We start from the raw sequence: 23,748 nt of genomic DNA on the forward strand, positions 1-23,748 counted from the left end.
TCATCTATCTCAAAAAAGTAAATAAATAAAAATAAAAAAATGACCCTCATCATAAACCTGCAGATGACAAAGGAAGGAAAACATTCAGATTGTGACCTACACCCACCAGTGTCTGTTCCAGGTTGATCACTGCCTTCAGCTGATGGATCATAACTGTGCACTCACAAATGTAAAGCAGAATGCATTGTCTTTCATTCATTCATTCTTTAATAAAAGATGAGGGCTTGGGATGTAGCTTGATGGAAAAGACTGTTGACATGCTCAAGGCCCCAGCTCACTAAAAGCACTCAAAGAGAGGGATAGTAGCAGGGTTGCTCTGTTGCTACTCTCTAATCCTTTGTTTCCTACTACTTGGCTTTCTTTTTTAATTGAGGCAGTTTTGGGTTGTTTTGTTTTGTTTTTGGTGGGGTATTCGGATTGAGGCGGTTTCTGACTACCTAACTCTAGCTGGCCTGGGACCATCAGAGACCCATCTACTGCTGCTTCTCCAGTGCTGGGATTAAAATTGTGTGCCACCATGCTGTGCTAACCTTTCCTTTTTCTGATGGCTGAGTAATACTCTCCTTTATGGAGATTTATGTTAGTTACCTACTATCTAGATAATCTAAGTATATTTATTGGGTTATTAGTACAATTTAAATATTTTATCATCATCTTGTTCCAAAAACCAATTATGATATATCTCTCAAGTCCCAGCTACTAAGAGAATGATCCAAGAGGATTGCTTGAGCTCAAGAACTTGAAGCCAGCCTAAGCAAGACCCCCCATCTCTTTTTAAAGAAAAAGAAAAAGATACTGATTGTAAATTGCTAAATTACATATTACAGTTTAGTAATCTACTATAACACTAGGTGTAGAGGTACACACCTTTAATCCTAGCACTCAGGCTGAGGTAGGAGGATCTCTGAATTTTAGGCCAGTTTAGTCTACATAGCAAGCTTCAGGATAGCCGGGATGGCATAGAGAGACTGTCTCAAAAAGAAAAAGAAAAATAACCGTCTTGGACCAGCAAGTTGTTCTTCAGGGACATGTTCCTGAAAAGGGAGGAATAGGGGATGAGAAATAAAGAAGATTGGAAAGTTTGGGGTCAAGAGATCTTGCACAAGTTGATGACTCATGCAAGCAAGTTTATTAAGAAGTTCAGCATCTATATATAGTTTTCGGGGTGGGGTGGAGGTGGGGGAACAGGAGATGGGTCAGAATCAGCAGGAAGCTAGTCAAGCAATGTTGCACCAACAGAACATAGGATATCTCAAGTGCATTCCGGACTGAGTACTCAATGGCCTTGGGACTGATGTCTCCTGTTTCTTCAGGGCTTTAAAATCAAGTTCCTAGGAACTGGAACCTTAAGTCTTTCGAGGCTGGCCCCAGCCCCAGGATGGACCTTGCCAAGTCTGCCCCTGTGTCTTTTCCTGGGGACCTCTGAGAAAGCATTGGGTTCACCTGGTTTTCAATAACAATAGCAACAATCTGTTACCACTTACTCAGATTCTTTATTTACTTGTTTATTTTGATTTTTCCAGAAAGGGTTTCTTTGTGTCACCTTGGCTGTCCTAGAACTAACTCTGTAGACCAGGCTGGTCTCAAAATTCCAGAGATCCTCCTGCCTCTGCCTCGAGTACTGGGATACTCAGAATCTTTTTTTTCTTCCATTTTTATTTATTTTTGTCTATTATCAGCTTGATACAGTACAAATTCTTATTTTTTTAAAGATTGATTGATTGATTGATTGATTGATTATGCAGTGTTCTACTTGCAGGTGTCCTTGCAGGCCAGAAGAGGGCACCAGATCTCATTACAGGTGGTTGTGAGCCGCCATGTGGTTGCTGGGAATTAAACTCTGGAAGAACAGCCAGTGCTCTTTTTTTTTTTTTTTTTTTTTTGGTTTTTCGAGACAGGGTTTCTCTGTGTAGCTTTGCGCCTTTCCTGGAGCTCACTTGGTAGCCCAGGCTGGCCTCGAACTCACAGAGATCCGCCTGCCTCTGCCTCCCGAGTGCTGGGATTAAAGGCGTGCGCCACCACGCCCGGCTTCAGCCAGTGCTCTTAACCTCTGAGCCATCTCTCCAGCCCACAAATTTTTATCCTAATAGTGAAATGTTTCACTGAGGCTTGTCCAGTGATTGAGTAAAACCAAAACTTATTATAAGCCACAGCCTTCCTAGGGTCCCTCCTGCTATATACCCTCCCTGGTTCTGTGGGTTGTAGTCTGATTGTTCTTTATATCTAGTATCCACTTATGAGTGAGTACCTACCATGTTTGTCCTTCTGGGTTTGGGTTACCTCACTCAGGATGATGTTTTCTAGTTCCATCTATTTGCCTGCAAATTTCGTGCTGTCATTGTTTTTCCCCGCTGAGTGGTATTTCATTGTGTTTATGTACCACATTATCTTAATCCATTCTTCAGTTGACCGGCATCTAGGTTGTTTCCAGGTTCTAGCTATTACAAATAATGCTGCTATGAACATAGTTGAGCATGTATCTTTGTGGTGTGATTGAGTATTCCTTGGGTATATGCTCAAGAGTGGTATGGCTGGGTGTTGGCTTACTCAGATTCTTGAGGTTGAATAACTTTTGACTTTCCATTCCCATTGTAGCCCCAGTGCTGTGGGATGTCTTTCTGTACACTGTGAATATCTGATTGGTTGATAAATAAAGCTGCATTGGCCTGTGGCAATGCAGGATAAGGTTAGGCAGTACAATCGAACTGAACACAAGATGAAGGGTGGAGTCGGGAGAGATACCTGCTGCCCAAGGAGAAGCAAGATGCCCACAGACCAGTAACGCCACGGCCACATGGCAACATATAGAAATGGTGTTGAGTTAAGTTGTAGCACTAGCTACTGAGAAACCTGAGCCCGACCACCACAGGGCAGGCAGGACTAGAGAAACTTCCAGCTTACACCCCAGGTTCTGAGGGGCAAATGTTAGAAAAATGAATCTTAGGGGCCTGTGGACATGCGTAGTGGTTAAGAGTGCTTCCTGCTCAAGCATGAGGACCTGAGTTTGAATATCCAGCACCTTTGCAAAGCCAGCAACAACACAGAATCCGTTGTAGCATTCCTGTGGCTCCCCGCTGTCGAGGACAGGCCAGGAGGACTCCTGGGGCTTGCTGGCTACCAGCCTAACCTGGTTCAGTCAGAGAGCTGTCTCCTCAGCTCCAGACACACATGTATACCACACACATTCTCCTACCCCTCTGTCACCGAAATCAGTAAGAAGGGAAAGTGAACATTTAAAACCGGATTTTTTTGGTTGTTTTTTCGAGACAGGGTTTTCTCTGTGTAGCTTTACGCCTTTCCTGGAACTCACTTGGTAACCCAGGCTGGCCTCGAACCCTCAGAGATCCACCTAGCTCTGCTTCCCAAGTGCTGGGATTAAAGGTGTGTGCCACCACCGCCCGACCTTAAAACCGAATTCTTACATTCTTGTTAAAACTATAACAAAAGTATCTGAGACTAAATTAATATCTTATTTCTTTTTTGTCATTTTGTAATTTCCTAATTGAATTTTTTTGTGTTTTGGTTTATTTGTGGTTTGGTTTGATTGATTGATTGATTGATTGATTGGGACCTACAATTTAAGATCTTCTTGCCTTGGTCTCTGGAGTGGTAGGATTATAGGTATGCATTACCATGCCATCCTAAGCTGTCCCTGTCCTGTGTGTGTGTGTGTGCATGCTGCAGCACTGTTTTGTCAAAAAGACTCGACAGAACTCCTTTATGCCTTTTCAGAACTACGCTTGGCAGATACATGTGGATCTCTGGGTTTTCTGTGTGCTCCATTAATCCCGATCTGTCCCTCAGTCAGTACCATACAGTTGCTCTTTTAGGTCTTAAAATAAAATAAGGTGGCCGGGCGGTGGTGGCGCACGCCTTTAATCCCAGCACTCGGGAGGCAGAGCCAGGCGGATCTCCGTGAGTTCGAGGCCAGCCTGGGCTACCAAGTGAGCTCCAGGAAAGGCGCAAAGCTACACAGAGAAACCCTGTCTCAAAAAACCAAAAAAAAAAAAAAAAAAAAAAAAAAATAAGGTATATAAAGCAATTCCCACTTTTTTATTTTTGAAAATTGTTTCAACTAACTAGTCCTTTACCTTCCTATATAAGATTCAGAGTAAGTGGTTTGCATATGTAGTTTGTCAAGCAAGATTTTAACCCTGTTTTCTGGAGAATCACTTCTTTCCTGTGTTGAATCTTTGAAACCATAAACATTTCTCATATTTTATATAGATGTTTATTTCATCAGCATTTTATAGCTTTCAGTACATGAGCCAGTACATATTTTGTTAAGACTTCTCAACCAAATATTTTCCTTTTTGGCATAATTATAAGGTATTGTGTGTTCCTTTTGTTTGTTTGTTTGTCTTTTTTTTTTAAAGATTATTACATATACAGTGTTGTTTCTGCCTGCATGTATCCCTGCATGCCAGATGAGGGTACCATGTGTCATTACAGATGGTTGTGAGCCATTATGTGGTTGTTGGGAATTGAACTCATGACCTCTTGAAGAGCAGCCAGTGCTCTTAATCCCTGAGCCACCTCTCCAGCCTTGTTTGTTTTTCAAGACAGGGTTTCTCTGTGTAACAGTCCTGGCTATCCTGGAACTTGCTTTGTAGACCAGGCTGGCCCTGAAGTCCAGCTGCCTTTGCCTCCCAAGCCCAGCTAAATATTGTGTTTTCTGTTCTGGTGTTTGTTGTTCGTTGTTAGTATGTAGAACTATGATTTCTAAGTATATTTATGTTATATTTATGTCTTAAAGCCTTTATGGATTACAATTCCAGTTTGTTTTTCCCTTTAAATAGTTTTCTTAGGATTTTCTACACAGACTACTTGACAGGTCACATTTTGTTTCTTTGTTCCATTTCTGTGTCTCAAAGTCCTTTACTTAAATTTGAACTGTAAAAAAATCTGTTTTCAGGACATGTGTAGTCTTCCAGATTACGTGACGTTTAAGAGTTTCCCGGGGATCCCACTGCAGCACATCTTCATTGCAGCAGGAGACGACTTGCTCGATCTCATCCAAGGCTTGTTCTTATTCAATCCGTGTACTAGAACTACTGCTTCCCAGGTACTTACTTTAGGAAACCCAAGGGTCATCTTCTTGGCAGCATTAATAAAACTCAAATGTCTAAAATTTTCTAATATCTCTTAAATACCAGGAAGATGTATATCTTAAGTATATATATTTGTGTGCTTTCCTCTAAGCTGTAAACAATGTCCAGGCTGGTTTTTACATCTAAGAGTTTACACTTGCTTAGGGTGTGGGGGGGGGGGGTGTGGGGGGAGGTTCACTCAAACTGCTATATTTCAGATGAGCTTTTTCTTTTTCTTTTTTTTTTTTTTTTTAAGATTTATTTATTTATTTAACATACATTGGGGATTGGGGTTTTGCCTGCATATATGTCTGTATGAGGATGTCAGATCCCCTGGAACTGGAGTTACAGACAGTTGTAAGCTGCCATGTGGGTGCTGGGAATTGAACCTGGGTCCTCTGGAAGAGCAACCAGTGCTCTCAACCACTGAGCCATCTCTCCAGCCACCATTTTCTTTTTCTTTTCCTTTTCTTTCTTTTTTTTAAAAAGATTTTTATTTGTTTATTGTGTATACAGTGTTCTGCCTGCATACATGCCTGCACACCAGAAGAGGGCACCAGATCTCATCTCTATAGATGGTTGTGAGCTACAGCTACCATGTGGTTGCTGGGACTTGAACCAGCCGGTGCTCTTAACCTCTGAGCCATCTCTCCAGCCCCACAGTGCTTTTTTTAACAATAAGGCAGGGTTTCTCAATGTAGTCCTGGCTGTCCTGGAACTAGCTCTGTAGACCAGGCTGGCCTTGACCTCACAGAGATCTGCCTCTTTTTTTTTTTTTTTTTGAGAGAGAGAGAGAGAGAGAGAGAGAGAGAGAGAGAGAGAGAGAGAGAGAGAGAGAGAGAATGAATATGGATGGGTACAGAGGAACTGGGAGGAGTTGGGAAAGAGGAAAAAAAATGGTCAAAATATCGAGGCCAACCTGGGCTACCAAGTGAGTTCCAGGAAAGGTGCAAAGCTACACAAGAGAAACCCTGTCTCGAAAAACCAAAAAAAAAAAAAAAAGAAGAAGAAGAAAAGAAAAGAAAATATGTCAAAATATGTTATAGTCTAAAAAATTTTTTAAATGGCAAAGTCCTAATCTTGCCTCTGCCTCCCAACTGCTAGAATTATAGATATGTGGTACCATGCCTTGACTCTTAAGAGAAGTATCTAGTGATTAAACTGCTGTGGCTGTTGGATAGTACTAGTATTTTATAAATAGGTATTAGTTGACAAACTTGTCATTTGAGAGGAAACCACTTTTATAAATTTTGTAAATTCTGCAACAGTATATTCTAGTGGTTAATAGAAACCTTGGGTAGGCCTGAGCAAACTTTCACCCATTTGCAATGGATTCTGTATTTGTAATTCATTGGTTCCAGTACAGTCAATGGCGTAGAAATAAAGGAGTGAGCCTCCCTCCTCCTCCTCCAGGGACAGCAGCAGCCGGTTGTAGTAATTACAACCACATACTTGCTGTTGAGTCTTTGTTTTGGGACATGGGGCTTTTACATACTGTTTTTAGTGCTGTCCACATTTGGGGTAGACTTTCCTACATAGAGTGCAAACGTTGAACGCACCGCTGCTGGCTGGCCATGCCTGTCATCCCAGCACTCAGAACAAGCAGGAGGAGCCCGTGCTCTCAAAACAAAAGACTAAACCCGCCCTCTGGTTTCTTTTCTCTGACAAGGCACTAAAGACGAAGTACTTCAGCAACCGTCCGGGACCAACACCTGGATGCCAGCTCCCAAGACCAAACTGTCCCGCGGAAGCCCTGAAGGAACAGGCAAATCCATCTGTGGCAACCAAACGAAAAAGAACAGAGGCCTTAGAACAAGGTAAAGAAAGATCCCCATTGGTAAAAACAAACAAAATGATGAATGACATCAGAAAGCTCTAAATAGTTCGTGTGTAGCTAGTGACTGGAAGCCAGTTAAGAAAATGGAGCTGTGGAGCTGTTTTAAACTGTGAGAGAGAGATAAAAGTCCTCCTTTCCTTCAATTGTGGATACTTCGGACACTTGAGAGTAGACCTCAGACTTATAAGAGGGTCCATGTGTGCCTTCTCTCCCCCCGCCCCATTTTTTTTTTTTTTTTCATAATAAACTTTTGAGTTTCTGGCTGTGAATGTATGCCATGTGTGGAGGCCAGAAGAGGCCTCAGATCCCCTGGAGCTGGTGTTGCAGGAAGTGCACGGTACACTGGGAACCAGACGGGTTCTCTGGAAGAGTAGAAAGTGCTCTTTACAACTAAGCCAACGTTCTAGGCCTCTCCCCCACCACTGACCCCTCTTTTCTGTTTGTTTGGGGTTTTTTGTACACAGGCTCTCACTATGTATCTCTGACCGGCCTGGAACTCACTCTGTAGACCAGGCTGGCCTTAAACTTTCTTTTTTTTCTTTCTTGTTTTTTTGTTTGTTTTTTGTTTTTCGAGACAGAGTTTCTCTGTGTAGTTTTGCGCCTTTCCTGGATCTCACTTTGTAGACCAGGCTGGCCTCGAACTCACAGAGATCTGCCTGCCTTGGCTGCCTGCGTCTTGAGATTAAAGATGTGCACCCCCATCACCCAATCAAGAACAGTTTTTTGTTTTTAACTCTTTTTTTTTTTTTAATTTTTATAACTTAGTTTTGTATGTATGAGTGTTTTATTTTCATGTGTCTGTGTACCATGTGTGCAGTACCTGTGAAGGCCAGAAGAGGGCATCAGATCCCAGAGACTGGAGTTAGAGACAGTTTAGAGCTGCTGTGTGTGCTGTGGCTGTTGAACCCAGGTCCTCTGGGAGAGCAGTAATGCTCTTACCTGCTGAGCTGTCTCTCCAGCCCCTGTCCAGCCATCTTAGGAGTGTTGTGTCACGTGTAACAGGGGCCTGTGAGTCAGATAGTGGTGCTGAATGCAGGGAGTGAGCAGCCTTTCTGTTTTCCTTTCAGGAATATTGCCCAAGAAGCTGATTTTCTAGTTACAGCGAACAGTGGACAGCGTTTCACTGCTGAAAAGATAATCCGAAAGACAAATAATGGAACAGAAAAAACAGGGAGCATTAAATGCCATAGAAGAGAACTTGTAAATATTCTACACATGTACAATATGTAAAACTATGGGTTATTTTTATTAAATGTATTTTAAAATAAAATATTTGTGATTTATGATTAGAGTACAAAAATCAGTTGAGTTCTCTGAAATGTAATTCACAGTGTATTAGGAGAGCCTTAATATGTAATTACTGGTTATTCTGCAGCTCTGGAGGATACATCACCTCAAATTCATTATGAATAGTACTTAAAACAGAAAAATACTGTGAGCAGTTTTGCCAATACTTAACCCCACTACCCAATCTAAGTAGACTTGAGAAGATAAAACTGACACCTCCCCTCAATACTCCCCCACCTGGAACTCACTGTGATCCTCCTGCCTCAGCTCCTGAGTTGCTTTAATTATTCTGGCATGCACCACCATGACCCTTTACTACTTTGCATTCCACTCCTTTTTACCTCACCAAGGAAATGGCTTTGGGTAAATTTGTGTTTATGATTCCGTGGTTTTATACTGTCACCATGGAGAGCTCTATCTCACCTTAAGGTAGCACACAGCTTTGATCCTAGCAGTAAAGGTAGGTGGATCTCTGAGAGTTTGAGGCTAGCCTGGTCTGCATACTGAGTTCCAGGCCAGCAAGGGCTACAAAGTAAGACCCCGTCTCAAAAAACAAACAAAAAAACTACTAAATATTTTTTGTTTTTTACTTAGAAACTTCCTTTCCATATTAATGGATATGAATCTAGTTGATTTAGTTACCATATAATAATGTGTTGTAAATAATGCTATTTACCTGTGCGTTGTTTACGGAATATTATTTTTCTTTTTTTTTTTTTTTTTTTTTTTTTGTTTGTTTTTTGTTTTTTGTTTTTCGAGACAGGGTTTCTCTGTGTAGCTTTGTGCCTTTCCTGGAACTCACTTGGTAGCCCAGGCTGGCCTCGAACTCACAGAGATCCGCCTGGCTCTGCCTCCCAAGTGCTGGGATTAAAGGCGTGCGCCACCACCGCCCGGCGGAATATTATTTTTCTATTGTTGTATAAAGTTTATCATAAAAAGAGGATGAATTGTGAAGCATAGTGGCTACTTATCCCTTTAATCCCAGGATTTGAGAGGCAGAGGCAGGTAGATCTCTGAGTTCAAGGCCAGCCTGGTCTACCAAGTGAGTTCCAGGGCTACATAGTGAGAACCTTTCTCGAGAAAAAGAGCCCAAATTTAGGTGTAGCTTCGTGGTAGAGAGTTTTCCCAGCATATATGAGCCCCTGGTTTCTGTACCTGGCACTGTAAAATAGATGACTCAGATCTGTACTTCTTAGGTGAGATAACTAGTTAGCATGGCTCAACTTACTTAAGAGTTTCAGCAAGACTAAAGCAAGGTGTCCATCACATGAGCTTTTTTTTTTTTTTTTTTTTTTGGTTTTTTTTTTTTTTGGTTTTTTTTTTCGAGACAGGGTTTCTCTGCGTAGCTTTGCGCCTTTCCTGGAACTCACTTGGTAGCCCAGGCTGGCCTCGAACTCACAGCGATCCGCCTGCCTCTGCCTCCCGAGTGCTGGGATTAAAGGCGTGCGCCACCACCGCCCGGCTCGAGCTTTTTTTTTTTTTTTTAAGTTATTATGTGCATGGGTGTTTTGTCTACATGTGTGTCTATGTGACATGTGCATTCCTGGTGCCTGTGGAGGCCATAAAATGGCATTAGATCTCCTGAAACTGGAATTACGTGTAGTTATTCCATGAGGCTGCTGGAAATCAAACCTCTAGAAGAGCAGCCAGTGACTGATTACTAAGTCAACACTCCAGCCCCACATGAACTTCCTGTATGGGAGGTTTGGGAGAGCAGAACTTCACTCCTGGTCTGCATTCTCCTTGAGTCCCGTGAGGGTTCAAAAAATAAGATTGACATAAACTTCACGGAAGAAAAACTGTACAAATTTATTGTATAAGTTTACATAGGGCAAAATTGCATATAATTGATAGGGACTAGTGGCTGGATGCTTACTTGAGGGTCACATGACCCTCCCCATCCCCCGCTTCTTCCAAGAGGGAAGGTGCCCAGTCAAGCCCAGCTAGACTCCTGAAGATGTCAGTGGTATGGTACAGAGGATAGTACTGTCCAGCAGCTACTAAGAGAGAAACTGTTAAAAAAGTAAAGAAGGGCTGGAGTTAGTTAGGTTCTCAACACTGACACAGGGCAGCGCTCAACTACGGGGGACTCTGCTGCCCTCTTCTGGCCTCTCAGGGATCTGCACTCATATGCATACATAAAAAGAAACCTTGTTATTTTTATTTTTGAGACAAGGTTTCACTGTGTAATCCTAGCTGGCCCTGAACTTGGTATGAGAGACCTGCCTAATTCTGCCTTCAGAGTTCTGGGATTTAAGGCATACACCACCATACCTGGCCCAAAATAAATCTCTTTAAAAAAAAAGGTTCCTGACTAGTTAGCTGTATAAATTCACATAGGACTTTAATTTCATTTTAAAATCTTTTCATGCCAGTACCAGGACTGCATATGTAATTTATCTAATGTGCACACTTAATATTTGTGAGGTCATAAAGTGCATGCATTTTCTGTTGATGTTGACATTATCATGTTGCCATGTAGTTTTTGACTTGTTACATCCACACAGAGAATTATGCCCTCCAACAATCTGGAAGAAAAAAGTGATGATGATGATGATTATTTTTTTAATCCCTTTGGCACTTCTTCCTGTGGTTAAATTTCACAGCATGTGGCTGTCTTACATGTATACCATCTGTCCCCTTATTAGCCATTCAGACACCAAGTTGACCCACCCATGGTGTCTGTTTTATGAGAGACTGAAAACAGCAGAAACTAAGGTTGGAACAGACTGGCTTTAAAACTACCCCATTGGCTGACGGCTGCAACAAAGATGTAAACATCCCCTTAGTGAAGAGCGGGCGGTTGATGGCGGTTTAGCACACAGCTAACATCCGAGAGAGTGTTGCCAAAGGAACCAGTGACACTGAGAATGTTTCTTAGCAGGCTTTGTGTTGCACGTTTTCAGGTACGGTTGCTCTATGTTACCCAGGCTGCCCTAGAACTCGGGATCCTCTTGCCTCCTGTTTCCTGTGAGCTGGGATTACAGGCGCATGCCACCGTTCCCAGCTTCTTCCCTGCTGGGTATAGGGGGTTACGCTGGACAAATACATGGCCCACTGTATGGTCATACTAAATCACTGTTTAATTTTTTTGTTACACGTGTGTGTGTGTTTGAGCGTGGTATTCACATGTATGTGCACATAGTACAGAACATGTGTGGTGGTCAGAGGACAGCTTGTAGATGTTGGTTCTCTTTCACATGTAGGTCAGGAGGACCGAACTCAGGTCGTCATGCCTGACGGCAGACGCCTTGACCCGTTGAGCCGACTCACTGCAGACTAGTTTTTAATGCCTTTTGGTTGAAACGGTCTCTACAATATATAGCCCAAGGTGGCCTCAAACTCTGCCTCCCAAGTGGGATTACAGGCATGCGCTACCACGCCAGGCTACTAACGGGCTTTTGTATTGCTTAGAGCCTTGATGACTGTTTTAAGATACCTGTACTAGCCTTAACACATCTGTAAAGCACTTCCTGCCTGTATACAGGGTAAGATCCTAGCTGGATCAGATACAAGCTTTGCAGATTTTTTAACCTTTTTAATAAAACAAAAACAAAAAACCCCTATAAAACACATAGGCCTTTTTGTTTATCATTTTTCTTTCATTTGTAGAATTTTTCCGATAGAGAAATGCAGAGGTTATACGATGTCCCTATTTCCATTCATGCTCTTCTCCCTGTTACACTTCCTGCCAGAGAAATCATGTGGGTACTCTTACTGACTTTTCTGTGTGTTGTACACGTGTGCTTGATGTGTTAATACATGACATTCCCCACCTGTGGGGCGCCTGTGGAGATTGTGTATGTGTGTTTCACTAGTTCCTACAGCTCCACAGATTTCAAGGATGTGCCTTATTCCCCTGTGGGCAGACAAGAATGTAACCTCTCCCCGTGGTTTCACTTGTGCAAACAGTAGCCTGGCCTTTGTGGCCTCTTTATTTAATCCGAATAGAATGAGTGTGAAGTAGTCACTTCTGCTGTGAAGTAGATGTAACAGTCACTAAGCAAAACTGTTACCAAGTCCTTCTGAATGGGGGTTTTTGTTGTGAGTGACAGAGGCACACAGTGTAGCCCAGGATATTCTTGGCAATCCTGCCTCAGTCTCCCAACTGCTGGGGTCATAGGCATTAAGTGACTTCATGGTTCAAAGCCATGGGATGATTCTCTACTTTTCCTGTAACTGTCTAACAGAGTTACCAGTGACATCAAGTAAGATTACCATATCCAGAATCTAAATGGAACAGTGAAATGTCAAGGTCAACTTAGGGGACACGAAAGTATTCTCCTTATATTCAGTGTTTCATAATGAAGAAGCTTGACATTTTGCTTGGCAGGGACATATGTCGAGAAGTGCAGTATTCCAACAGTGTCCATACAGTCCACCTTTGCAAGGCTCTGTCATCTAATGGATCACTGTTGTATGTGTGGCCTGTTGACCAGCATGTGGCTATATAGTATATCACTTAATAACTAGAAAATTGAATTGTTCATACCATTTTCCAGTGATTTCAATAACTTTTAATCTGATATCCAAATCTTACTAAAATCACATGGCAGGCAGCTGGGCAGGGTGGCCCATGCCTTTAATCCAGGCACTCGGGATGCAGAGGCAGGCAGATCTCTGAGTTCCAGGACAGCCTTAGTCTATGGAGTGAGTTCCAAGACAGCCAGGGCTACACAGAGATACCCTGTATCCAAAAAAGAGAAAAAAAAAAAAAATCACATGGCAGGCAAACACATAAACCCTACCTTTATCGTGCCTCAGGCAACTTCAGCTGAGACCTTTTCTGGGACCATCACATCCACTTCCAGGATGGAATGAGAGTTGCTAAGTAAACATCTGTTAGGTTTGGCTACAAATATTTTACTGACCAAAAAATATACTGTGAAAGGAACTAGCAATTAGTATGAAAGTATTGCTAAAATCCCACCATAACTTTATTGAAGTTAACAAAATCATTTCAACATTTTGAATGGCAAATAAAAAATTCTGAGAACTGCAGATAAGAGTTTTTTAAATTAACAGTTGGTCCTAAGTGTTGTTTCTTATATTGATATCTATCTGGCCTAAGATCCATATAGTTATTCTAAATAACTATTACTATTGTGTTAGTAATGGTTTTTGTTTTTTAATATTTTTATTTTATTAAATGTATGATTTTTTTTGTTTGGTTGTTTTTTTGAGATAGGGTCTCACTATGTAGACCAGTCTGGTCTTTAATTCAGATCTGTCTACTTCTGCCTCCTGAGTGCTGGGATTAAAGGTCTGCACCACCAAGCCCAGTTTTATTTGTGTCAGGAAGTATAAGGCACAGTGAAGTGTGGAGGTCAGAGAACAACTCTTGGGAGTTGATTCTCTCCTCCCTTATGGATGCTGGGGATCAAACTAAAGTCATTATGTTTGGTAGTGGGAGCCTTTACCCCCTGAACCATGCCATGAGCTCTAGTTTTGGTTTTTGAGACAATTTTTTGGCTAGGTAGCATCCAGGCTGTGCTAAGGTTTGCAACCCTGAAGCCTCCTAAGTGTTGGGTTTACAGGGATGTACCACCACATCCAGTAGAAAAATTACTTCATAAGAAAGTCATGGTGCCGGGCAGTGGTGGTGCACACCTTTAATCCCAGCATTTGGGAGGCAGGCGGATCTCTGTGAGTTTGAGGCCAGCCTGGGCTACAGAGCGAGATCCAGGAAAAGTGCAAAGCTACACAGAGAAACTCTGTCTCGGGGAAAAAAAAAAAAGAAAGTAATGGGGTGTGTATGTACATGTGTGCACGCATGTGCTCACCAGAAGTCAGCCTTAGGTGTTGCCTACCTTATTTTTTTGAGACAGGGTCACACTGGGGTCTGGGGCTCTCATATTAGACTAGGCTGGCTGGCCCGGAAGCCTGAGGGATCCACCTGCCTCTGCATTCTCCATCAGCCAGGTTACAGATACGCTCCACTGGACCTGGCTTTTCATGCGGCTGCTGAGGACCAAACTCAGCCTTGTGCTTGCATGGCGAACACTTCACCAGCTGAGCTGTCTCCCCAGCTCCATAAGTAACATAATGTTTTCCCAAGAATATTTGTTTATAAGATAGATGAACACTGAAACTGTCAAAATGTGGAAAAGTATTTTATAAATAAAATGTCAACATAATACATTTTATAGAATACAGTACTAATACATTTCTTATAGGACATGTGTTAAAGGTTTGATTACTTAAGCTGCATCCTAAAATTAAAAGGGAGGGATGTGGTCAAAACATATATATTGTTAATATATGTATTAAGATATCATAATGAACTTACTACTTTGTAAATTACTATGCTAATACATTTTAAAAACAACTAGAAAGCATACAACTTACTATCAACATTATGTAATTCTTTTTCTGTTTTTGACAACAGTCTGTAATCTAATCAGCCATCAAATTCACAGTAGTCTTTGCCTAAGCTTCCCAAGTATTGGGATTTACAAGTATCCTCCACACCCTGTGTTCTTTCTCAAAGTCTTTACAATGCTGAACATCAAACCCAAGGCCTTCCTGAAACTCGCTATGTAGACCAGGCTACTCTCAAAGTCAGAGATCTGCTGCCTGGCTCTGCTTCCCGAGTACTGGGATTAAAGGCGTGCACCACCATGTGCTAAACCCAAGGCCTTACGCACACTAACCAAGTGTCCTACCTCCGAGATACATTTTCAGCTCCCAAATCTGATTTTTAATAGCTCTAATTCTAATTTCAACTGGTTTATTTTTTAAATATATTTGACGGCAAAGAACAGGATCTTTTAAGAGTTCTTGAGCAGTTTGAATCTCTCCGGGGGTGCTGGACTGAACAAATGCAACCCACAGGATCAGAAATGTGAACACGTGAGTGTGCTGGATCATGCAAAACACAGCGTTCTGAAGCTTCCGACCTGGGGGTTGTGAGTGGGACACTGTGGTTCGTGGGAATTTTGCCTTCATTCTTTGCAGCCGTGTCCTTGTCTTCCAGCGCCCGGGCAAGCATGTAACTGACCTTTCTTTGATGGGCCAGTGCCTCTTCTTTGTCATTCAGCTGTGAGCAGAAGTTAGGGGTGTGCCAGTTAGTGAGTCAGGACATGTGCAGGCAAAGGACATCCGTCAAAGTACTGCATCCTAAATAGTAACTTCATCGCAATTAGAGTAATCCTGACTCAATGCTGGGGGGTTAAGTGAAGTTCTTAAATTTATGCGTGAGCGTGTTTATATGTGTACCATGGAGTGCGTGTGGGTGTTGGAGAACAACTTGCAGGACTCGGTTCTTTCCCTCCCCCATGTGGGTCCTGGAGTGGAATTCAAGTTGTCGGGCTTGGTTGGCAGCAGACTCCTTTACCTGCTGGCCATCGAGGTGGCTGCAATTGTGCTTTATTTTTTATTTTCGATTTTTATGTATATGTGTGTATATGTGCCATGTGTGTGCAGGTACCTGAGAAGTCCGGAAGAGGGTGCCAGATCTTCTGAAACTGGATTTACAGGTGGCTGTGAACCACTCAGTGTCAGTGTTGTGAACTGAAGTAAATGCTCTTAACCAAGGAGCCACACAGCCCTCTCTCCAGCCCGGGATTCTTTTTTTTAAGGGGGTGGGGTGGAGGGCAGCAGAGAGGTGGCTCATTAAGTAGCATACTTGCCATGCAGGCTTGCTGAACTGAGTCAATCCTTGGAACGCACATAAAGGTGGAAGGACAGAGCCGATCTACAGAGCTGTCCTCTGACATGACACATGTGCCATGACATGCCCTGCTCACGCATACATCATACAAACATACACCAATAATAAAGCTTCCTTTAAAAATCCCAGCGAGTCAGTGTTACTTCTCTCTAGCCCTGTAAGTCATGTAGAGACAGGGAGGACTGTACATACGTATGAAATCTCAACATGTACTGACTTGTAAAAGAATATGTAAAGCTGTATCTAAAATTGTTTTATGTATTTATATGCAAATAAATTGATCGGTAGAGCTGAAGTGTGTTTGCTCTAAGCACTGTGTCAGTGTCTCTGTTGAGTAGCCATCTGTGGAAGGGTACCAGGCCCGATTGCAGGCTGCATTGGTGACTTAAGGGGACTGTGACAAAGTGCCTGGAACACGCCAGTGCCCCGGGCTGCACATCAATGCAGGCACTGAACTGGTGGGAATGAGTCAGTGACCCCCTCTTCAGGTGTGGGACCTGTACAGAGGTGGAGAGAGATGGCAGGGATGTGATAGGACATGGTGCCCGGTGGACAAAGGGCTTAGGAGACAAGTGAGGCCTGGAACAGGAGGATTAGCTAAACCACAGCCCCTAACAAAAAGCAAGGGAAGGTCCCGTACTAACCAAATCTATTAGCATCTTAAAGACATCTTGTGGGTTGTCTTGGTCTTCAGTCCTCTTGGAACTGTTTTCCGAAGGAAGTATCCCCAGCAGCCTCTGCCCCAAGGTCTTCTTTCTCCTTTGTGCTTGATAGCCTAAAATTCAGTGGGAGAATCCAGCTGAGAATACACTCACTGGTGTTAATTGCAGTAAAAGAAGTATCTGTGTGCCAAGGCTAATTAATTCCTAAATCCAGAGATCATTCCCACAAAACCACAAGGTGTAGATTGCACAGCATGATGGGGGAATGTGGATTTCTGGGTATGGGTGGGGACCCGGAGGGGCAGGCTCAGGCCCTTGGTCATCACGGTCTTCTGGAGCAGCAGAAACCAGGTCTGTGTGTGAGATTTCCCAATTTTAGATGTCAGCCCCTAACCACACTGTTTGAAAACACCACACAGGCCGACAGAAGTGCAGGCCACAGAAGCCTGGTCCACGCCAACAGCTTAGCGCCAGAAAGGCCTGCCTGCACAGAGCCCTCCCTCAGCCTCCTAAGCACTGAGTTTCAGAGGGGTTTCCCGAGTTTCCTCCTGGCCTCTGGTGGGAACACTGCCTTCCTATTTGCCATTGTCAGTTTTGGGAAGACAAAATGTCAAGTTTACCATTTTAAACATCTTCACTGTATCCCACCAGCTGGGGGAGCTGTCACTTAATGACAGTGTCTGAGAAGACAGAACATTCTGAAGCTGCATGGTGAGTGGTTAGAAAATGCCTGCCCTGTTAAACTTGGTTCAAGTGGCAGAGTTTGTGGACATTATTTAATCATCATAGAAACGTAATTGTGAAAACACTTAGCCCAGTGTTAACATACAAAATGATTCTCTAGATCTTGATGCATCACAAAACAAAATTTGTAGAAAAAGCCAGGTGTGGTGGCACACCTGTAATCCCAGCCCTTGGGAGGCAGATGGGCACACACATGTGTCATGATGAGCATGTAGAGGTCAGAGGACAACTTTGGGGAGTCAGTTCTCTCCTTCCAGTGTGTGGGTCCCAGGGCTTAAACTGAAACATAGGCTGGATTGAGTTTCTGATCTCCCTCTACCTTCTAAATGCTGGGGTTTCTGACATCTGCCACCATGCCCAGCTAAATGCCTTTTTGTTTTTTTTTTTGAGACAAGGTTTCTTTCACTAGGTATCTAACGAGCCTATAACTCCTATGTAGACCACACTGGCCTGGAACCCACAGAGATTCACCTGCCTCTGCCTTCTTGGTTCTGGGATTAAAGGTGTGCACCATCATGCCCAGCTAAATGCTATGTGCGGCCTCACTTTCTTCTTGGCATTTGAGAGTCTCTTGAGTTAGTTCCTCCAGGAACACAGGTCTGCCCCAGCTTCTGGATGCTGGGATTACAGACATGCACCACCATTCCCAACTAATCAGAGCACTTGTATTAATTATGTCTCTTCCCACAAAGCAGAGACTTGTGTAAGTGAGGTAGAAGACTATCGGGAAGCACTGAAGAGATGACTTGGCTGTGATTACTGCTCTTACAGAGGACCCGAGTTCAGTTCCAATTACAGCCACCTCTGACTCTGGCCCCAGGGACTCCAGCACCCTCTTCTGGTCTTCATAGGCGGTTGTGGAATATTTATTTATGCAGAGATGTGCTGGATTTGTTTACCTTGCCTGCCTAAGGCACCTGATTGGTCTAATAAAAACAGCTGATAGCTAGGCAGAAGGTATAGGCAGGGCTTCCAGGCAGAGAAAGTAAGTAGGAGGAAGAATCTAGGCTTGACAGAGATAGAATTAGTAATAGTAATAATAATAAACATAGTTAAAAGAGCTAGTGCGATAAGCCTAAGCTAAGGCCAAGTATGCATAATTAATAATAAGTCTCTGTGTCTTTACTTGGGAGTTGGTTGGCGGCCCAAAGAAAATCCCAACTACGCTAGGCACCAGCATGCACATGTACACACACACATACACCACCCAAAGTGTTAGAAGGAGCTTATTCTGTTTCTTTTTAAGATTTATTTATTTATTATGTATACAGTGAGTATTCTGTCTGCAGGCCAGAAGAGGGCACCAGATCTCACTGTAGATGGTTGTGAGCCACCATGTGGTTGCTGGGAATTGAACTCAGGACCTCTGGAAGAACAGCCAGTGCGCTTAACCTCTGAGCTACCTCTCCAGCCCCTTATTCTGTTTCTTTGTGGTTTTATTAACTTGGAAGCTCATTTGCATGTGTGATTGCCAATGTCTTCTTTTAGAATTCCCACTGGCCTCAGCCTCCGTCCGGCATTGCGGAAGTAGTAATGTACCGCTATGCCTGGTGTTCCACAGTTGCTAATTTAAAACAAAATTATTATTGTGTGTTCGTGGCAGGGGGGGGGGGGGGAGGGCATGTGTGTCAACCATGGCCTGCTCGTGGAGATCAGTGGACAACTTTGTGGAGTCAGGTTTTCTCCCTCCTGTAGAGGAAAAATTAGTAGAGGCATTGTATCTATGGTAAGCATTAGAATGAAACAATGGTTTTCACTGTATCTAGGGAAAACTTCCAGAATGAGTAGTTGTTTTCCAGAAGGACTTGGAGAAATTGTGGAAAACTGATTGTTTGCAGTAATCGATAGAGCTTCCCCACCCCCCCTCGGAGCTGAGGACCAAACCCAGGGCCTTGTGCTTGCTAGGCAGGTGCTCTCCCACTGAGCTAAATCTCCAACCCTTCTTTCTATTTTTCTTAAGGAGCTTTAGAGCATTTGCATGACTTTGGTTACAAGATGGTCCTGGCACACCGGGATCTCTTGAATTCTTGAGGACCGCAAACAGTACACAATAAGGACTGAGGGTGCTGGGGTGCCGTATTTTCCTTCAGAGAGCACACAGATTGGATCGGGGGCTTTGGTATGGAGGACTTGCTTTACCAAAAACACCTTTTGTGTAACAATCAATCAATACACACACAGCCTTTGCACAGCTCTTCAGGGTTCAGTTCATAGGAACTGCTCCTCCCTGCCGCCAGAGAGTCTAAAATTCATCTTGGAGTGACCCTCTTTCTTCGCCCCACCCTGGAAACACCGAACACCGGCCCCCTCCACGTTTGGGCTCGGGGTCAAAGTCAAGTTGTTGGGCGTGTGTAGTAAGTACTTTTCACGGCTGAGCCATCTCTTCAGCCCCAACACGAGCTAAATCTCAAATGAACGGCAAGCACATGGGAAGTTTCCGTTATATCAATTAGATCAGGGGCTTTGGTATGAGGGACTTGTTTTACCCAAAAAACAACACCTTTTGTGTATCAATCAGTACATTGTCTCTGCTTCACTGACTTTGACTATATCCCAGAGCAGCCAACCCCCCCCCACTCCTCCTCACCTACCCCCCCTCCCCTCCTCACCCCCCCACTCATCCACCCCCCACTCCCCCAGTTACCATCCTCTTTCAGGTGTTGCCTGTTGATCCACGTTGCTGCTCTTCTCCACTTATCCCCGTGTGCCAATCTCAGGGCCTGGTCGTTCGTCCGCATGAGCTGTTGCTCAAAAGCAATTCTGAATGCATCTGCCATTATATGAGCCTCTTCCTTACTCTTCTGCAGAGTTTCCAACTGCAAGAGAGTTGGGGAGCCAGCAGAGGCGAAGGGAATCGTTTTTTGCATGTGAATCTCTGTATTCCTAGCTTCTAGTCCCTCTAGTCTGTCTGCTTAAGTCAGCACCCATCCATCCGACCAGCACTCTGGCCTGGATGCCAGCTCCCTGCCAATCCAGGTCTTGAAACTCCCAACCCTGGCTTGGCCCTGTGCCTGTCCTGCCCCAATCTCAGAGGAAGGGAACCGCCCAAGGCTGCATTTCAGTTTGACCTTGGTTAACACCGCACCTAGCTGAGCTTGAGTCTGATCCATGTGATTATATGCTGTTCTTGAGGGGTAGCCAGTGTTTGGCTGTTAGACTCCCCATGTGGTCTAAAAGGCTTTAAATTCCTTATCTTCAAAAAAAGGTAAGACAGTGGCTGGGCACAGTGGCACATGACTTTAATCCCAGCACTGGGGAGGCAGAGACAGGCGGATCTCTGAGTTCAAGGCCAGCCTGGGCTACAAAGTGAGTCCCAGAACAGCCAGGGCTATACAGAGAAAGCCTGTCTCAAAATAAAAAGTAAAACAGTTTTAGAATTTTTGGCAAATCACAAATTTGGTTTGTAAACTTAACCATTTATAATTAAAGTCCAATTATAAGGGCAACTTATCAGATGACTAAAGGTCTGGCCTGTTGATGATAAACATCATGTCTGTTTCTCCCAAGATATCGTGTTAACCTATGAGGGAACTGAGACTTATTCTGCCCAAAGCCACATGAACAGCAGACAGCGTTGCTAAGATGCACTCATATATGCATGAGCCTTCCTTTCGTTTCAGATAAGCACGTTCATCTTCCCACTACCAGTGTTGATTGTAGTGATTTTAAGTGTAAACACACCTCTTCCCTCTGTTAACTGTGATTTGGGGCCATGCATAAATGAGAAAATACGAATGTAAGAAATACTAACTGCACACGGAGTCAAACAACTTTACCTGGCTTCAGAGTCCATGCAATGTACTCTGTGTGCTTTGGAACCCGGTAAAAGAAATCTACTGTACAAGTTAATGCTATCACATAAAACCAAGCCTGGGTTCCCCAGCCAGTGACTCCTAAGGCCAAGTTCATTCTTGCAAATACTGCCATTTATCCCACGGCTCATAAAGAGCCGGCACCAAGGCGTCGGATAAATACCTCCTGTCTGAGCTGAAGAACCAGTTTCCGCGTGGATGCTGCCATTTTGGCACAAGAACAGGGGCTCCCTCCAGGACCGCGACACAGGCAGGCTCCGAGGACTGCAAGCTTGAAACCCAAAGGCACCTGTTACCAAGTGTCTCAGCCACATATAGACACCACTGCACAGCCATGCACGTTCGTCAAGCCTCTGATCCAAGAAAGTGGAAAGTGTGTGTGTGTGTGTGTGTGTGTGTGTGTAATATATGTGATGTATATAGTATATATATTTTTGAAGAAAACTGAAGTGAGGAATTCATAACCTGAGTGGAAATGACCACAAATGAGGCATCGTTACTTGCAACAAAAGCTTCAAAGAGTTTACATTTCTTCCTTCCCACTCTCAAAACCTTTAATCCTGGTATTCGTCTCCAATAGCTTTGAATGTGCAGCAAGAATTTAGCCTAACCAAGGCGTTAATACCAACGTCCACAATGAGTGCTTCCTGTGATAAGCGTGGCCTTCTAGCCAGCATTCCCTGTGTCCATCTCCTCCAACAAGACTGTGCTCAGAACGAACGGTGACTTTTATTATACCCCTGGCGAAAGCAATCATAGTTCCACTCTGGGGCTGGAGAGATGGCTCAGCAGTTTAGAGCACTGGCTGCTCTCCCAGAGGGCACAGGTTCAATCCCCAGAAACCACATGGTGGCTCACAACCATCTATCGTGGGATCTGATGCCCTCTTGTGGCATAAAGGCGTACATGCAGATAGAGCACTCACATAAATAAATAAATAAATCTTGTAAAAAAAATCACTCTGCAATCATGTACTACATTTTAAAATATACATCAATAAATAAATCTTTTAAAACATTTCTCTGCAGTCATAAACTATTTCTTGGGTAATGACAGTAGTGAAGTTACTTGTAGCCCCGGCCCCTCGAAACTTGACTAAGGCTGAAGTGAAGAAACAGGGTCACTCCTGGTTGACCCTGTAACTCAAAGAAAAGCAAGCCCCTCCCACCCCACCCCCACTTACTAATTTAACGGAGGTGAGCGGTCTATGTAATATTGTGCCATGCATTTCAAAGTTTCATAAGGAACTTACTGTAAAATTACCTAACTCCAGTCTGCCCAGGTGTAAACTACTAGCCGCGTGGCAGGGGGAAACTACCCCTCATCCCTCTCTCACCTCACTTGTGATGTAGAGTCTGCGTCAGAGTGGGAGGGTTAACCGTGTTAGAAGACCTGACCCTTGGGAAGGCCAGCGCAATGCCTGTCTTGGTGACGGGTGCCTTCTTTTTTTCTGGGTTCTCCACTGAGTGGAAGGCGTGCTTCTTATAAATCCCGAGGCCCTCTGTCCCTCACGAGCTAAACTTCCGCATTGTAAACCCCTGACGACACATCGGCAGAGCTTTGTTCTGGGCCCGGGGAAGCCTCGGGTTCCCTTGTCACTGTGGGAGAACAACAGAACCTACCCAGCCCTAGTTCCGTGACACCCCTTGGCAGCCTCAGTGAGGATAATGTGTGAAAGTCCTCGGAGAGAGAGAGCTGTGCCCCCAGCAGGGAGGCTCCAGGGGTGTGTGCTGTAGCTGAGGATGCCCCGCATGGGAGCGGCAGGTGGCAAGAAGCAACCTGCACAATCCTGTGGGCCGCTGGCACCCTAGTCAGTACAGCTGAGTACGTTGCTGTCCTAGAGCAGGCACCAGGGATAGGAAAGCGGCCAGTGTCCCTCCCAGCCACGTACCTCGAGACCCGACACCTCTGTAAAGCCGCTGTCCTCCTGACCCATGTTCTCCTGAGCCATCTTCTGCTGTGTGATGTCAAGCATGGCGAGGGCCTCCAAGTACCGCTGATTCAAAACTAGGAAGGGCCACACACGACAGTGTTAGTTCTCTGAGGCCGACCGCGGCCTCTCTGTGGAGTTACACCAAAACCACACACTCATTTCTTCTAAGCAACACGGACATCAGACAGATTACAAGATTGGGCTCCATCCAGAAAACCTAGCTGATGAAGTAGGGGGTATCATGGGAGAAAAGAGATGTGTAATAGCTACTTCTTGTTTGTTTGTTTGTTTGTTTGTTTGTTTGTTTGTTTGTTTGTTTTTTGATACAGGGTAGTTTGGAGCCTGTCCTGGATCTCGCTCTGTAGACCAGGCTGGCCTCGAACTCACAGAGATCCGCCTGGCTCTGCCTCCCCAGTGCTGGGATTAAAGGCATGAGCCACCAACGCCCGTAGACTTTTTTTTTTTTTAAGTGAACAAGTAAGGTAAATTATTCAGAGACTCTGAAGAATGTTGTGAGAATACTTCTGGAACGGGATTGGAAGGGATGAGAAGTCACCGTGGACCGAAGCCAGGGTACCTCCTGAGAGGCTTTCATGTCGGGTCTGGTTTGTATTTTCACAAGGCGGGACGGGCAGAGAGACAAGCTCTTACAGACGCCTCTGAGGCAGCAGGCTGCTAAGGGCGACGGCCCCCTGTTCCAGCTGTTCCTGC

The 23,748-nt window shown here is 44.1% G+C and overlaps 2 protein-coding genes across 11 annotated transcripts in view; one reads left to right on the forward strand and one right to left on the reverse strand.

Annotated features, from left to right (window-relative positions):
- Positions 1–8,197, forward strand: part of Cdk7 (cyclin dependent kinase 7) — a 31,886-nt gene extending 23,689 nt beyond the window's left edge. For both annotated transcript variants that reach the window (XM_006982718.4, XM_006982717.4), the window contains 3 exons: positions 4,916–5,065; positions 6,760–6,907; positions 7,995–8,197. In XM_006982718.4, the coding sequence (XP_006982780.1) occupies positions 4,916–5,065; positions 6,760–6,907; positions 7,995–8,023 (327 nt within the window). In that variant the 3' untranslated portion in view covers positions 8,024–8,197. The remainder of the gene's footprint in view (positions 1–4,915; positions 5,066–6,759; positions 6,908–7,994) is intronic.
- A 6,114-nt stretch (positions 8,198–14,311) lies between these two features.
- Positions 14,312–23,748, reverse strand: part of Ccdc125 (coiled-coil domain containing 125) — a 37,249-nt gene continuing 27,812 nt past the window's right edge. For all 9 annotated transcript variants that reach the window (XM_042261741.2, XM_042261738.2, XM_042261737.2 and 6 more), the window contains 5 exons: positions 22,996–23,111; positions 21,268–21,375; positions 19,937–20,108; positions 16,531–16,661; positions 14,312–15,253 (listed from right to left, as the gene is read on the reverse strand). In XM_042261741.2, coding sequence (XP_042117675.1) covers positions 14,945–15,253; positions 16,531–16,661; positions 19,937–20,108; positions 21,268–21,375; positions 22,996–23,111 — 836 coding nt within the window. In that variant the 3' untranslated portion in view covers positions 14,312–14,944. The remainder of the gene's footprint in view (positions 15,254–16,530; positions 16,662–19,936; positions 20,109–21,267; positions 21,376–22,995; positions 23,112–23,748) is intronic.

This window comes from Peromyscus maniculatus, chromosome 15 (assembly GCF_049852395.1).
Source record: "Peromyscus maniculatus bairdii isolate BWxNUB_F1_BW_parent chromosome 15, HU_Pman_BW_mat_3.1, whole genome shotgun sequence".
NCBI classification, from domain to species: Eukaryota; Metazoa; Chordata; class Mammalia; order Rodentia; family Cricetidae; genus Peromyscus; species Peromyscus maniculatus.